Genomic DNA, 15,977 nt, shown 5'->3' on the forward strand with positions numbered 1-15,977 from the left:
TTTGCTTTTGGTGGTATGGGATTGAACTCAGGGCCTCATGCGTGGTAAGCTTCAACCCCCGGCCTGCCTTTTCTTCTTTATTTTTGCTTTGTTTTTTGGTGTTGCATTTAAAATGATTAGATGATGGTAAAGGTGGGGGCTGACTTGACTGGCCCTGCAATCCACTAGGGACATTTACCAACTCCTTTCTTCTTGGGGGAGGGCGGTTCTGAGGGATTAACTCAGGGCCTCCTCACTGTGCTGTATCCCCAGCCCTTTTTCATTTTGAAAGAAGGTCTTGCTAAGTTGCTAAACTGACGAGGCTGGGCTTGAACTCATAATCCTCCTGCTTCAGACTCTGTTGTGAATGGCCAATTCCAGAATGCTGGGATTACAGGTATGCACCACCATGTCTAGGTTTTTTTTTTTTTTTTTTTTTTGAGTATGAATTTACTGTTAATGTCTTTTCACCATCAATACTTATGATCTTGGTCCTCCCTTCTTGCCTTTGTAGAGAGCCAAAAGAGAGAGACATTGGCTACTGTAACACCTTTAAAGTGGACTCCAGGAATGTCACCAACAGCCTGACCTTTTTGATCAAACCCAGCAACCAGAACTTCATTGTTTTCTTCAATAAAATTCCAGCACCCATCATCAGGGACAGAAGCTGTGATTTTCTTCCTGTTCTGGATCAGCTGGGCCCTGACACGCTTCCTGATGCAGAATTTGGCTGTGTGGCTTCAAGCCCTACTTTTTCCAGCAGGATACGCTGGCCTTCAGGGCTATGCACAGCTGGGCCTTCTCATACTGCATATCGTGACACTTCAGTGCACAGACCGCGGTACCTGCCCAACCTGCCAATGCAATGGCCTAGATAGCCCAGGCTGGTCTCAAACTTGCAGTGAGGAGATCTTCCTGCCTCAGCCTGCTGAATGTTGGAATTACAGACGTGGCCCACCATGCTTTTATTTATTTATGGTACCAGGGTTCAAAACTCATGATCTTGTACTTGCCAGGCAGGCACCATACCACTAACGTATATCCCTGGCCCTGTTTTACTTAACTAATAATTTGTATATCTAAAAATTTAATCCCCCCACCTCCCCAAGTGCTGGGATTACAGGTGTGTGATCCATCACACCTGGTTGGTTTGTTTTGTTTCTCTCTCTGTCTTCTAAGACCAAGTTTTACTATGTTGCCCAGGCTGGTCTCAAAACTCATGAGCTCTAGTGAATCCTCCTACCTCAGCCTCCTGAGTGCTGGGATTACAGGTATGCATGATGGGCTCATCAATATCCTTTAGGACAAAACAGGATTCTTTGCTGGGCCCTCCTGGTTACCATGGCCCTGCAGTCTCCCCGGGCCCAGAGCAGCTCTCCTGCAGCACCTTTCACTCTAGGGAGGGGAGCTCCTCAGCCTGGGCTAGAGTTAGGCCCTGCATTTTGCAGGAAACACATCAGGATATCCTGGTGCCCGGACCAGGAGCCGGAGGTGTCTGTTCAGTTTCTGGCAATTGTGACTGTGACCATGACCATGCGGTTGTGCTCAATCTGCCAGCTTTTGCTACGCTTCCCCCCACCCCCCTTTAGTTATTTATGCAGCACTACCTTGAAAATATGTGACTATCACATATTCCAAACACAAAAGAATAAACCAAAAGCTCAGAACTGTCACCCACGTTTCATCGCCTGTTGGTGTCTTGCCAGTGCCATTACTAGGGTAACCATCAAATTTCATAATCCTTTGTGTTTCCTAGCCGAAGTCTATGGACTGTCTCATTTGTCACCATGCCCGGTTGTCTCTTCTTTTGAGAGCCTGGGGACACTACCTTGTCAGCCTTGTGACTGTAAGAATCTGCTCTACGATACACAGGCTTCCCCTGGCCCCCGCTGTTAGTATTAAGGATTGAACCCAGGGCCTTCACACTGAGCTACATCTCCAAGTGCTTTTTAGTTTTTACAGTCTCACTAAGGCACTGAACTGTCCGGGCTTGGCTGGAACTTTTGATCCTCCTGCCTCCGCTGTGCTGAAATTACAGGCATTTACCACAACGTCTGGCTTGGGATAGGTTTTTATTTATTTATTAATTTTCCCCCCAAATCCATTTTATTCAAGGATAAAAAGAAAAAAAGAAGAGGAAGAATAGCAAGAGGAAGAGGAGGAGGAGGAGGAGGAGGAAAAACTACAACAAAATTTCTAAGCACATTGATTGGGGCAACAGTGGTGCATACACTGCACAATCACTTACCCACAGCACAAGGCGCGGGCCTTCCACTGTCCCAACAGCACCTGCACAAACCTCTCTTCAGGCTGAGCTTCTTAGGTTCAGATTTCAGCAGATGGCCTGAGTGATGGGCAGCTCTGTGAGGCCTCCAGGTGAGACGCTCAGATACGCCAGTATCTCTTTCCCCCTCAGCCCTCTGCCGGGGTCCTTGGGCCCTGGCCAGAGAAACGCAGGGGGCCTCTGTCCACTCCCCTGGCCACGGTCCAGGCCTTTAGTCACTGGGGCTTCTAGGGCTCACTCACACCGCACAAATCACTGGTTTCTCTAGGCTCTCTAGCTGTGCTCTCTGGCACCATTATTGAGCCATAAATAGTCCACGACATCCAGCAGTGAAGTTGAATTATACCCGCGGGAAGCATTTACAGACAGAATTTCCAGTCCGGAGAGTGCGATGATGCGGTTAATCTATCTTGGTCTTTGCTCACTGTTTTGCTTAGAACTGAGGCCAAGTCATCTCTGCACAGTGACAATGCTTCTCCCTAGAGTGCTTGTCTCACAGGGCTGGACTCTGGTCTCCGGCTCTCTCCTGTAGCACGCATGTCCAACTCAGGCTCCAGCAGGCCACACACACCTCTGCGGCTCAGGGCCAACGTGTTCGTTCATGGCCTGTCGCTCTGCTTGTTTCCTTGCGGTGTTTGTCTTTTCATGAGGTGGCAGCACATCTGTACTTCCCGTGTCCCCTGTACTCCTGGAGATGCGTGGCTAAGTGACCCTGGAGTTGCTTCCAGCAGGCAGCCAACCCCGCTGCCCCTCAGCTGCCTCAGACCCCTCCCTTCCTGGTTACAGCCTCAGCCTGAGTCCCATGCGTGGTGCAGGGCAGCCCTGAGGCTAACAAGGTCCCACCTGTCTGCTGAGTCACCTGCAAGTTAGTGCCTGTGGCTTAGGTGTGCCTTCTGGCTTTCCTGGAGGAGATGGGTCTGGCCCAGACAGCCACACCTCTCACTGTGGACAATGCTAGTCCTGCCACCAGGGGCACCCACTACTGTACCACACCACCTCCTGTCACAGTGTGGGCGGAAGCACAGGCCCCCACTTTCTGACCTGTGTGCTGAGCCTACTCACCCTAGCCTCTGGCCTCCCGCCCTCCCTCACTCCCAATCTGTGTGGCTCTGGCATAGCACCTGCCCCTCCGAGGGCCTCAGGTCCTGGAGGAGGACTTCATTCGGCTCCTGGGAACCCTGCTCAGCTGGCTGTGCCCACATTAGGAGGCAGAGAGCAGGGTGGCGCGACAGAGGGCTGAGGGTCTCTTTCTCCTGCAGGCTCCCAGATCTGGACTTCAAAAATCCAGTGTCTTCCGTTTTCCTTTGTGATCTGCACTTTGTGTTAAAGTGGAAGTTGGGCATGGCAGTACACCCCTGAAATCTATGCACTTTGGGAGGCTCAGGCAGGATGATAAATTGGAGCCAAACACATGCAATATAGTGACTTAGGGAGGGCTTGTCTCAAAATAAAGGCAGCCCTGGGTTAAATTCCCAGTTCAAACCACACACACAACTGAATCAATGATAAAAAACCCAAATGTCCCAGCTTTTATGGCTGATGAGGGTAAAGACAGCTGCTGCTGTGTGGGACAGCAATGTCCCACCTAAGGGAGAAGCTGGACCTGTGCCATGAAGTTGGGGGCCAGCTGCCCAGGGGGTTCCACTACCCTGTCACTCGCCTTTCAGGGAGACAGCAGAGGAACCGCCGGAGGGCATGAGCTGTGCTGCAGGTCAGGAGGCTGGGGCCCAATGGAGGGGGACGGGCGTGGAGACCCCCCAGAATCTCCCCAGGCGTTGGCCTGTGACCCTTCTGGTACACATGTGCCTCCAACACTCCTACCCAGTAACTATCCAGAAAGGTCTGTGTACTGTATGCCAAGCAGTCTGATTAGACCCAGCCCAAGGTCTGGAGCACAGGAGAAACACACTTTAAAGTCCTCAAAGGAACAGAGGAGACCAGAGAGACCTGGGCAAGAGCACCAGGCTGGGTACTGCTCTGCCGGTGCCAGCCCAAGGCTGCACAGTGACAGAATGGAAGCTTCCCTGTCCCTGCACAGGTGACCTTTCCACTTGTGGGGCAGAGCACCCTAACCCGCACAGCGCTCCGTTCCCGTTCAGATGGTGGGTGATTTGCAAGGGACCTGCGCACAACATGCTGTACACTTTACGTCACCTCTGTGTTCCTTACAATGCCTACAACCATGCTAGGGCTATACAAACAGCTGTGCTGTATTCTTCAGGGAACAACGATGGAGGAGTGCACACTGACCCCGAGCCTGGTCCCTGCTCCCCGTCTGCCCACAGGTGTGTCACTCAGGAGAGCAGAGGAACAGGCCCTGGTTCCAGGCCCCAGCAACCTCACAAGGCTTCCAAAAAGAGGGCACAGCTGACAAGGGCCTCAACCCTGCACCCCACTTCCAGAGCTTAGACCCAATCCGGGCAGCCTCTCCTAGATGCCGAGGGCTTCAGCCACCATTCTCCTTACACAGGGGCTCCAGACAGGGGAGCCCCTGTGCTTGGGACTCAGGAGGCCCCCCAGTCCATCTCCTTCCCTGTTCTCTTCACCACCTCCCCTAAGGCACAGGCCGTCTCTTAAGTGACAGTGCCGACATGGACTGCAGGGGTCCTGGGCTGTGCTTCTTTCTCACCATATACTGGACCCGCCTGCTTCAAGAATCCCTCCGCCAGGACCGGGCAGACCTGCCAAGCGAGTCACTTCTGACAAGAAAGTGCCCATCAGCTCTGCCCATGCAGAGGCAGCAGACCGAGCCATTCCGGGGGAGCCAGCCCAAGTCGGCCCTGCAGGGCTTCCTGCGGCACTCAGTGGGCTCGGGGAGGGCACGGTTCAGGTCCATGAACTTCAGCCAGCTGAACAGAGGGTTGGAGGCTCCTCCCAGTCACCACAGAGAAGATTTAACAAGTACAAACCTGCAAACTCTTTATTAAATTCTCCCATTTCATCTGTACAGAAAAAAATGCACATTATGTTCAGAATCTCAGTAACATCTCAAAATTACACAGCATGAACATGTAAAAACAAGGAACTGCCAGGATTCTGTACATAGAAAGGAAACCCATTTACAAAAGAGGCTTGTTAATTGTACTTTTTTACTTTCAAAAAAAAAAAAAAAAAAAAAAAAACCCAAACACAAACACACACAAAAACCAAAAAAAAAAAAAAAAATTCCGAGGCCCAAGATCTCACGCGGCACTAGTGCACACCCAGCCTGCTTTCATGCCAGGACCAACCGGGCTCGGGGTGCAGATGTCGCGCCTACACTGGGGAATGGCAAGACACGACCCAGAGGAGCAGGCCACACTTCCTCCTCGCCTGGCAGGAGACCCCCACTGGGACCCTGCCCCCGCCAGCCTGTGTGGACGGCCTGTTTGTGCTCTCGGTGATACAGTCCCCTTCCTGTGTCTCCACAGCAGTCTTGGCGGATGGCTCAGGTGGGGGGAGTGTGTCACCCAGCAGTCCACTCACCCACTGACTGAGGCCTGGGTGGGAAGGGGGATGTGCCGCAGATGCCATTGCTCTGATGTGATCCTGGCGGAGGGACCGAGGCGGAGTGTGGGAAGAGGGTGGCAGAGCGGCCGAGCAGAAGGAGGGGAGGCTGGAGTGTCGGACCTGGCCTGGGCCTCCTGGGAGCCAAGGCCAAGGCGCGGACAGCTGGGCTGGGAGCTGGCTCTGAAGGCCCCCAGGAGCCATACTTCATAAACCCACTCAGGAGTGCTCATACGGCACGTAGGAGAGGGAGCATTCCGAGCTTTGAGATGTTTCTAACTCATAAGGAGCTGAAATCCAAGTAAACATACTAAGCTGCATGTAATCCACAAAGCTGCATTCTTTTTGTGGTTCTGTGGCTACAACATGGGGTGCAGGGCTGGCTGACTTCTGAGAGCTAAGTGTCCTTACACACCGAGATGGGTGCACGCCGAGAAGGCCGTTTCGTGACGGGGCGTGGAGGACGGGAAGGGAGGGCTGCTGCAGGAGCACACTGGAGACCAGCTAGGAAACGAGGCGCGGCAAGCCCTCTCCCCACTGTGCCTCATTACTGGGCACCTTCAGGACAGGAGTGCTACGGCAGACCTGCAGCTTGCGAGCACCGACAGCAGAAGTCACAATGATCCACCTCTCAGGAAGGTCTAAGGCCTTAACTACATAATTCCCAAACCGCCTGATAAAATGCAAATGGCAGTGTCCTCACCAGTGGGTTCTTCTATCAGTTGAGCTCAGGTAATCGGAAGACATGAAATCTGACAATGACTTTCTATTACATTTCCCAGGGAAGTGTCCCCGGACCCAAGTTTCTTACCATCTCCCAGGAGAGCAGGCACAAAATGAGACAGCACCTGCATGAGCTCCTGCCAACACCTGCTAGCTCATCGCCCCAGATTCCCCTCGCATGTTGGGATGAACTCACGGCCTCAGACAGGCCAGCTGGACCCACAGACCCAGACCTGGGAGTGGCAGCCACAGGCCTCCCCGGAATGCTGTGGACGAAGGCTTCCTGCGACACAGACCTGCGATCTGCTATGGCTCTCCTGTGGGTACACTCTGCTACAAGGCCTGCCGTGGGACAGGAGCGATGGCAGGGAAGTCCAGGGATGCACCAAGGGAGGAAACATCTCCCTCCCTTCTGTGGGGGAGTCCTGTCCCCAGCATTCTGTTCAGATTTCTGACCCCCACCCCCACCCCTGCCCAGTGCCTCCCGTCCTGGTGCCAGGCTCGAGAAGTCCTGGAAGGAAGCAGACTGCTAAGAGTCTCTGAAACAGTGGCATGAGCGGGCAAGGCCAGACGACAGTGACCTGGTTGCTGTAATTTTTAGCAAGCACCCGGAGCTATGGCCATGGCCCAAATCCCATCAGAAACTCACATTTTTGTTCATGGGCTAGATATCAGGGGCAAAGACAAAGACCAGAGCCCCCATGCCTCATGACTGGCTCTGTGATGACAAACGAGGTGTAAAACAGGTCGGCCTGGGTGGCCAGTGCAGATGACGGCGGGTCCCCTGGGCTAGGAAAATATGCTCACGACCTTTCCAGTCACAGGAAACCGCTCCAAAGAAGACAGTGCAGACTTTCTTGTAACAAGCAATTCCAGATACCAGCAGCATTATCCTTTCTATTCTATTTCTAAATGTGACAAATGTTTTACAAATCAAATCATCAAACCTCCCAATCTGCTGCAGACTGCTAAGGGGATTTCCTGTCAGTTCAGAAAGAACACAAATATGGAGATTCAACCAAAAGGATGCTTTACACAGAGACAGGCAACAACATTCCTCCCCCCAGAAAACCGGAGTCCTATCCTGAAAAGCACACTGCAGTAACGCCTGCACCCCCACGGAATGCCCCAGGCAGGGGGCCTTCTGGGCCAGCTCAGCTCAGTCTGCAGAGCATGCAGTCAGCGTGGTGCTCGCTCTGCAGCATTTCAAGTCTCATGAGACTGAAGAATCTCAGGATAGTTGCTGAGAATCAGGAAGACCCTAAGAGCAGGACTCGGGGACCAGGTGGCTTACAGCTTTCCTTAGTGACTTGTACTACCTAGGCTGGCAACATACAGCTGGCTCGTGGAATCTTCTGCCTCTAGGAAAGGCAGCAAAAAATCAAAGGAAAGGAAAGAAAAACAAAACCACAGTATTCAAAGGTACATCAGTCAGGTCAGATGAGGAGCGTTTGGATCGCCCGATCCGCAATGGACACAGCTGGTACTGGACAGACTTAGAGGAAGACAGATGTTGCTCAGGTGCCGGCACTTGTGGGCTGTGCCAAGCGGGAGGAAGAGGGATGCCGTGAGGGGCCTGGGTCTACAGGGACAGTTTTAGGCACGTGATTTATAATACTTTGTGGACAACTAACAGGTTAATAAAATATATATTATATAAATATATCTCCTACTGTACACACTGCCCTCCTGTGCAGCCACCGTGACGCTATGGCTCCAACTCAAGCAAAGGTGAGCCAGACTGAGCCTCGATGCCAGGCCCCTCTGTCCTGGGCCTCAGACCTGTCACCTCCACACAGGAGGGACAAGGGAGAATGGCCAGGAACGGTGCCCCTGTGAAGCTCTGGTTCCAGAACGGTTGGTGAGTCACCGAAATGCTAACCTTAGCCAGTGCCTACCAGGGTGTGCACGCAGCAGACAGAGAGAGAGAGAGAAAACGGACAGGTCCTCCGTCCTTTATGTGAGCGCTTGCCACACTCTCCCACGGGCACAAAGAAGCCCGTCTGGGAATCTGGAGTGAGTGGGGACGCTGGGCAGGACCCCAGGCCCCTGAGGCCACGCTAAATCTCTACAAACCACTGTCTCTGACCTGTACTGCAGTGGGAAACATATAGCCACGCGGGGGTGGCCCCTGCTCTCCTTGTGCCCTGCCTTCCTCACCCTGTTTCGCGGGATCCTGCTACCCAGTCACTGCTTCTGGAGGCAGAGAACGTCTAGAGCAACGGCACCGCCAGCAGGGCTGACCTCTCTGGGATGGTCGCAGTGTCCTGGGGAGGAAGGGGACGGCTCCTGCTGCCTGCTCACTCAGAATCCAGCCTCTCTCTGCAGATCCACGGATAGGCCCACATCATGACTTTCTCAGCCGCCCCCGTTCACCTGCCCTCAGCCCGGGGAGGCGCACACGGCTCATTTAGGTGATAGCTGGAAGCAAACAAGATCCAAATCAGGCTGGCTAGTGGCTTCCAGCCAATACTCAGTGACGTCCCCGGCCTGGCACGGCCCGACGGTGCTACTGGGAGATGAGCTAGACATCTCAGTGACTGCATGCTGGGCATGAGTGCCCTCTCCAAGTCCTGCCTTCATCTGATGAAGCTACATGGAAGAAATAACCCTGCTGCCCAAGTCAAGCCTGGAGGTGTGTTATTACACACAGTTTTTTCTTTCTTTAAAAACTTCTTTCCTTTTTTTTGGTAGTTTTTTTTTTTTTTTCTTTAAAAAAAAGCATTTGAGTTGCAGGTCAGGTGAGTTGGTTCTGGAAGAATCGGTAGTTTAGCTGAAGAAGAAAGACTTGTCTACAGGCAGGTAAACCCAAGTTCGCCAAAGGCAATCACCAAAGTGGCCAGCTGTGGACACTGCACAGACGGCGGCAGAGGAGGAGGAGGACACCGTGGGCATGGCCGAGTCTGGACGGGACAATGCAGTGGGCACCTGCTGCTGCTCTACCATAGGTGTTGGTGCCACTTCTTAGAAGGATGAAGTGAGAGGATACACTATACAGGAGGGGCTGTACAAACCGGGCACTGGGCAGGGAGTTCCTTTGGTGGTCAAGGCGCCTCTACCTGTCCTTGAGCTCTCGTGTCACTCGCTTGGTGATCCGTCCACACATCAGGCCGATCAGGAACAATATGCAGATGCTCCCACTGATCACAGACAAGATGTAGTTCTTTGATGGTGATGTCATCACTTGCATGGCTAGGTCAGAGAAGCCATCTGCTGGGGCCACCTGGAAGAAGACACAGCAGTGTGACTCTGGGGGACAGTACGCAGCTGACCAGTGCTCAGTCTCACGTGCTATGCAGTCTCATGTGCTAAGAAGAGGCACAGTTACTCCAGTTCCTTCACAGTGACCACCACTGCTAACACACGAACAGCCCCTGAGGCTTTGGACGTGACTACATCTGCCAGGGCAAGGGCTCGCAGGATTCCACCTGTGTCCTATTCACCCCAGACCCCGAGGTGCCCATGTCAGAAGAAGACCTGTGGATGGGGGTGGCTTGAAAACTGGTCCAAGGCCTTGGGGAGTCTCCTGGGTTTTGATTTATGTTCTCGCTCTTTTTTTTTTTTTCCTGGTACCCGGGATGGAACTCACAACCAAACAACTGCAAGGCAGACGCTTATGCTGCTGAGCTAAATCCCCAGCCCCTGGATTTATGTTCTTCATCATGTTTGCTGTGATTTGAAACAGATACATTGAAGCTGAGATGCATGTTCTCTCTCGTCTTTACTTACTGTTACTTCACAATATGCAGCCATGACCCAGATGGGCTAAAGCCCTAGATCAGATGCCCCTGCATCACTTGGATAGTCTGGTCACTTTTCACCCTGTTCCTGTGCCTTCTCCTGTGGACCCCTGCACAGCCTGCTATAGTACAACTAGGACCAAAAGGTTCTGAGAGCACAAGCAAAGCTGTTTCCTGAGCCTCAGCCTGGGTGTCTGGAAGGGCCTGGACCAGAAACACCTGAGCCGCTCCTTTGTTTGCTGGGATGGACACAGAACAGAACCGGGCAGTGCAGGGGTAGTGAGGTTTGAGAACCCCCACTTCCAATACAAAACGAAGCACACCCTGAGTCACTCTGGCCCCAGGAAGCAGTGTGAAGGAGCAAACAGCAGAGCAGGAAGAACGGACAACGCAGTGTCGTCCGCTGCTTCATGGGGGACATTTCTCTCTTGGAAGAAGTGGCAGGGCTAGGGGCTGGCTTTTGTGACAAACATGCAAATACGATCCCTTCCATCTAGGCATGAGGACTTTTCCTAGCTTTTTTCTCTTGCGTTCTTACCCTTGATGCTTTTTTCCCTTTTGTACTAGGAACTGAACTCAGACATCATGTTTGCCAGGCAGGCCCTGTGCCGCTGAGCTAAATCCCCCTGCCCTTTTTTGAGACAGACTTGCTCAACTCCTGGGCTCAAGTGATCTCCTGCGTCAACCTCCCAAGTAACTGGGATACAAACATATTCCACAGTACCTGGCTTATCACTCTTGACCTTGAGCAGATAAGTGGTGGAACTGGCAAAGGAGCTGGCCACTGTCTTGACCTAAGGTCACTTGCCCAGTATGAGTCTATACAGAAGCATGGATCTAGAAACAAGGGACCTAGGCCAACTCACAGCCTCCAGAGACAGTTTCCTCCGTGGTAAGCAGGGAATAATCACTCTACTTACATCACTGGGCTCTGAGTTTCCAGCGGGGTGTTTTGTAAACTACAGAGCAACACGCACAGTCCTGTCTGTTGCCTCCCTGCAGCCTGCTGGCCTGTGTACCACACGTCTGGAAGCCCCCTCACCTCCTGCTGCTCCACGGCCCAGGCCAGCTGTGTGCGGCTTATGGATATAATTGGTCTCCCAAAGGCTGGGTTAAAAAAATAAGCATAAAGTCTCCAGGATTTCTTTCTTTTGTCAAGGATGTGATTTCTCTCACCAATGAGCTATATACCTGGCCTCAGCCACAGAGTTTTAAAGGGTCACTGAGACTGTTTTTCAAAATATACCTACTGATGGGTGTGATTGTGCACATCTGTAATCCCAGCACTCAGGAGGCTGAAACAGGAGTATCACTGTGTGTTCAAGACCAGCAAGGACTACAAAGTGAGTTCAAGTCGAGCCCAAACTGCACAGTGAGACCTTGTTTCAAAAAACAAAAAACATCTACAGCTTGTCTCCCTCAAGGACAAAAACAAATCCTTCAAAGAGATAGGAATTGACAGAAGAGATGGCCCCACTAGAGATCCTGGCCCTTACCTTTGCTGCATAACTCCACATTTCAATCCGGTCATTAAGGCGCTTTTTGCACTCGGGCTGTAGTCGCACTCGCTTATCTTCCAGGGCCTCCATCAAGCAGGACATTTCTGAGGGAGGAAACGGGTGAGAACAGTCTGCAACTGTGCAAACAGAGAAGGACCCCCAACTATCTGCCAATTCAGATCGTAGGCTCGAAAAGGTCAAATCTATTCTTGGGAACCTGACGCAAGGTCCAACCTGGTGAAGGGTGGGACGCAATGCTAGGGGAGGCCTCTCTTATTTTGACCAGGCTCAGAACAACTTTTACGCCTCCCCGGGTTCCCAACTCACAGAAGCTGCCTGCTGTGCCCTCAGTGCTCTCAGGGAAGCTGAGTTTGGGCAACGGTGCGAGGAGATGGTCAAGGTTAGGACTTTAGCTTGGTAAGTAACTCAATTTTCCCCCTTTACCAAATCCTTAGCTCTGGTCACGGCTAGGTGACTTCAAACCTGCAGGATTATCCCTCAACTCATTCTGCCAAGTTTCGGTGGCAGAAACCAGGCCTCCAGGGGAGGCTGCCTGAGGTGAGGCAGTGAATTTGCAACTACCCAGACAGCACAGGCAGGGCTAAGCCGGTGCAGGGACTTACGGCGCCCGCGGCCAGGAGTGATGGCCGCACAGTGGTGTTTGATGTCCAGGGCACACGCTGTGTGAAGAACAGGGTCCACAAAGATGTCTGCCTTACTCTCCTTCAGCATGTTTAACACTTCCTGAAAAGGAAGGGCGTTGTGGAGAGAGCTTTTGTAAAGGAAGCGCATCAGATCTGTTGCTTGTAAAAACTACACACACCAAACGGGGCAAGGAGTGAAGGCCCAGGAAGGCCCAGGATTAACAGCAAGAGGGGTCCATATGGCCATGAGGACCACAGTACGCTGTGGCCTCCAATTTAACCACCCTAAGGGATCCGGCACATGCCATGGACAGCTGGGGCTGGAGGATCAAATACGGATTCTTGGCATTGCTATGTCTATTTTAAAGTATCTAAATGTTTTTTTTATTGCATAATATAGTTATTTTGTACCTTTAAGAAATCTTAAAAAATTGAAATTTGAAAATCAGAGTACTAGGTCATACAGCCTCAAAAGAGAAAAAAAAGGACATAGAACATAACCTCCCACAAGAGGATTCTTTAAGGATGTTCTGAACAATGCAACTTTTAAATATGATTAAACTTTTCTTCTAATAAAGGTCAAATGTATGATTTCATTTTTAACACTGCAAGATAATGCAGGTTAGAAGGCATATTTTGATAAATTTGTTTTTATGTGATGTTTCTGAAATGAACTAAACCTTTTGTTTTTATGTGATGTTTCTGAAATGAACTAAACCTTCAGTTCTATTGACTCTCATGAATGTGCAACCCTTACTGAGAGCCTGGCACTGACACTCTGCTTCGGCAGTGCATTCACAGGGCCGGACATGGAGGTCTAGTCACAGGGTGGGACAGAGCCACCAATCCTTAGTACATCTGAGCAGAGTCACGACCCAGGGCCAAATAAGGTTTGTAAGGAGGAACAACACAGAGTGCTGACCAGGACTGGCGTGGCAGTGCAGCCTATGCCCCAGCATGGAAAGCTGAGGCAACAGGACAGCAAGTTCAAGCCCAGACTGGGCAATGCAGCAACTTAGCAGGACTCAGTCTAAAAATAAAAAGTAAAAAGGGCTTTCTGGTATTTGGGAGGCTGAGGCAGGAGGATCACTATGAGTTCAAGGCTAGCCTAGACTATATGGTAAGTTCAAGGTCAGCCTGAACTACATAAAGAGACCTTGTATCAACAATCAACCAACCAACCAACCAAACAAAAAGGGCTGGAGATTATAGTTCAGTGCAAAGGTCCTGGATTCAAGCAATAGGGGTGGGGTGGGGGGACAGTGGGTGCAGCCTTACGTGGCAAATGTCTGTAATCCTAGCACTCTGAGGAGGCTGAGGCAAGAGGAATACAAGTCTGAGTATAGCCTGGGCAAGTTAGTGCCTTCGATCTGGTCTCAAAATAAGTATCTCTGGCCAGGTGTGGTGGTGAACACCTGTAACTGCCAGCATGCGGGAGATTGTGGCAGGAGGATTACCGCGAGTTCGAGGCCAGCCTGGGCTACATAGGAAAACTCTGCCTCAAAAATGGCTGGGAATATAGCTTAGTTAGAAGACCCTGAGTTCAATCTCCAATGAATGCAAGAAAGGAGAAAGAACACTAGACAGGAAAGCTTATGTTTTTAATTTTATTACTAAGGAGTAGAGGCCAAACATTAAAAGGGAGAAAGGGAAAAAGAGGAGCAAAGCCAGGTGCAGGGATGTGGGCCTACAGTCCCAGCTCCTTGGCAGGGTGAAGCCAGAGGATCACTTAAGCCTGGAGTTCAAGGCCAGTCTGGGCAACATGGGTGTGCAGATAGACAGCTGATTAGCTGACAGACACACACACATGCCCACAGAGCGGGTGGACAGAGTGAGGGAAAACAGAAGGGGGTGGTTACCTTTTTACACATTTCTGTTTTGATCTTGAGCAGGTTGACCTTGAGACACTCCTCCACCTGACCTGTTTGCTCCTGGGCCGCTGCTTCTTCTGCGCAGAGACTGGCAATCTGCTCAGGAGAGAGGAAACAAGGCCGTCCCACTGGGCACAGAAAGGGCCAACGGCTGCCAGAGCCGAGGAGCCTGCTGCACCCAGCCCGTCCTAGACACCAGGGTCTGCTCTGGCTGCTTACTGACAGAAGCCTGGGCCTTGCAACATATGCATCTCAAATCGCTTCCTGGTGGAGCACAGCCCTGCAATGAATGCAGGTGCCCAGGCCCTGGTCTGCTGCACATTGGTCAGCATGCAGAGCTGCGGTGAGTGAATGTTCATGTCAGGCTGCCCTCAGACTTGCCATCAACCAGATTCTGTAGCAGGGAACCAGATGACCCAGCAAACATCCAAAAGCGAATGCTTAGTATTTACTGAGTTTAAAGTCAACCCAGGCTCACAACTTGGACAGACAGACATACACACACACATTCAGAAACAGCCTAGAAGCAGAGATAACAAATTTTACTTTCTTTGCACAGCTTCATGGGTAGGCATCTTTGAAGTATCTTTCGCTGTGATTTCCTACAACTGACACGTGTTGAACTCTTCACATGCTTTTTCTTGCTACGAAGTCAAATAATTTCCTTAAAGCCATTAAGAGAGCATCATTATTTTTCTGGTCTTACGGTGTTCTGAGTCCAGATATAGAATAAGGAAAGGGGAAGAACAGATAATGTGCAGGAAGTGAGAATAAAAGAATATCCTTGTTCCCTGGTATGGTGGCATACACCTGTAATTGCAGCTCTTGGGAGGCTGAGACAGGAGGATCGTTGCAAGCTTGAGACTGGCCTGGGCTATACAGTGAGCTCTGGAACAGCCTGAAGTGCATAGTAAGATCCTGCCTCATAAACACACACACACAAAAGAATACTCTTGTTCAAAACAGAATCTGGAAAAAAGAAAAAAAAAAGACAGAACCTGGGACTCAAGACAGTGGAGAGCCTGGAAGATAAGCCTGCGACTAACCAGGAGCTCCAAGCTGGAGAGAAACAAAGCACAGCAGAGAATGTTCCCCATTGTCTTCCCTAGGCCGCTCTGGCCATGGCTTCACCCCGGTGCCCTACCTCGTCTGAGCAGTGCAGCTGGAGCTGAGGGTCGAGGCGGTAATCGAGCGCCGACTCCTGGATAATGATGCGGATCTGGTCCTCGCAGTCTGAAGACAGCCGCTAGGGTGACGGAGGGACAGCTCATTAGAAAACATCAGGTTTTTGTTGAGCCCTTAGTCCCTGGCTTGGGGAAGTCTAAAAAAAGCCTTGGGAAAACAGGAGCCCGCTGGGACTCTGACAGAGGACATCCCACAGGGACTGAGGCGGCATAAGGAGCCCGGCCAGTTTTACCTGGTCAGCATATCGCAGCTTGAGGCAGGAGATAACTTGGCCTTCCAGCTCCGAATCGTCCTTGGCCTTGGTCAGGATGCCGTGACAGAATTTTGGAATGTCAGCTTTACAGGCTTTCCTCAGCACGGGGTTTAAGCGGTAGTCTAGAGCAGAAAGCAGTAAATACATCATATTTTACATCAGGACACTGCCACAAATTTTAGAAACCCATTTTTAAAAAGGGGACGAGAGCCTCAACTACAAGACAATGCACATCGATGCCATGACTGCGACACTGACTTATTTCCTCGGTAAACATTACTGAACTGCTGCACGGCTGTCAGTGAACAATGTA

General features: G+C 51.3%; 1 protein-coding gene across 1 annotated transcript in view; it reads right to left on the bottom strand.

Annotated features, from left to right (window-relative positions):
- Positions 1 to 2,034: 2,034 nt before the first annotated feature.
- Positions 2,035 to 15,977, bottom strand: part of Glg1 (golgi glycoprotein 1) — a 117,245-nt gene continuing 103,302 nt past the window's right edge. The window contains exons 21-26 of the mRNA XM_005004609.4: positions 15,644 to 15,786; positions 15,371 to 15,472; positions 14,215 to 14,322; positions 12,335 to 12,455; positions 11,709 to 11,815; positions 2,035 to 9,695 (exon numbers count right to left, since the gene is read on the bottom strand). Of these exons, the coding sequence (XP_005004666.1) occupies positions 9,528 to 9,695; positions 11,709 to 11,815; positions 12,335 to 12,455; positions 14,215 to 14,322; positions 15,371 to 15,472; positions 15,644 to 15,786 (749 nt within the window). The 3' untranslated portion in view covers positions 2,035 to 9,527. The remainder of the gene's footprint in view (positions 9,696 to 11,708; positions 11,816 to 12,334; positions 12,456 to 14,214; positions 14,323 to 15,370; positions 15,473 to 15,643; positions 15,787 to 15,977) is intronic.

The sequence above is a fragment of the Cavia porcellus genome, unplaced genomic scaffold, assembly GCF_034190915.1.
Source record: "Cavia porcellus strain 051 isolate PalLab524CR breed Dunkin Hartley unplaced genomic scaffold, mCavPor4.1 scaffold_4, whole genome shotgun sequence".
Lineage (NCBI taxonomy): Eukaryota > Metazoa > Chordata > Mammalia > Rodentia > Caviidae > Cavia > Cavia porcellus.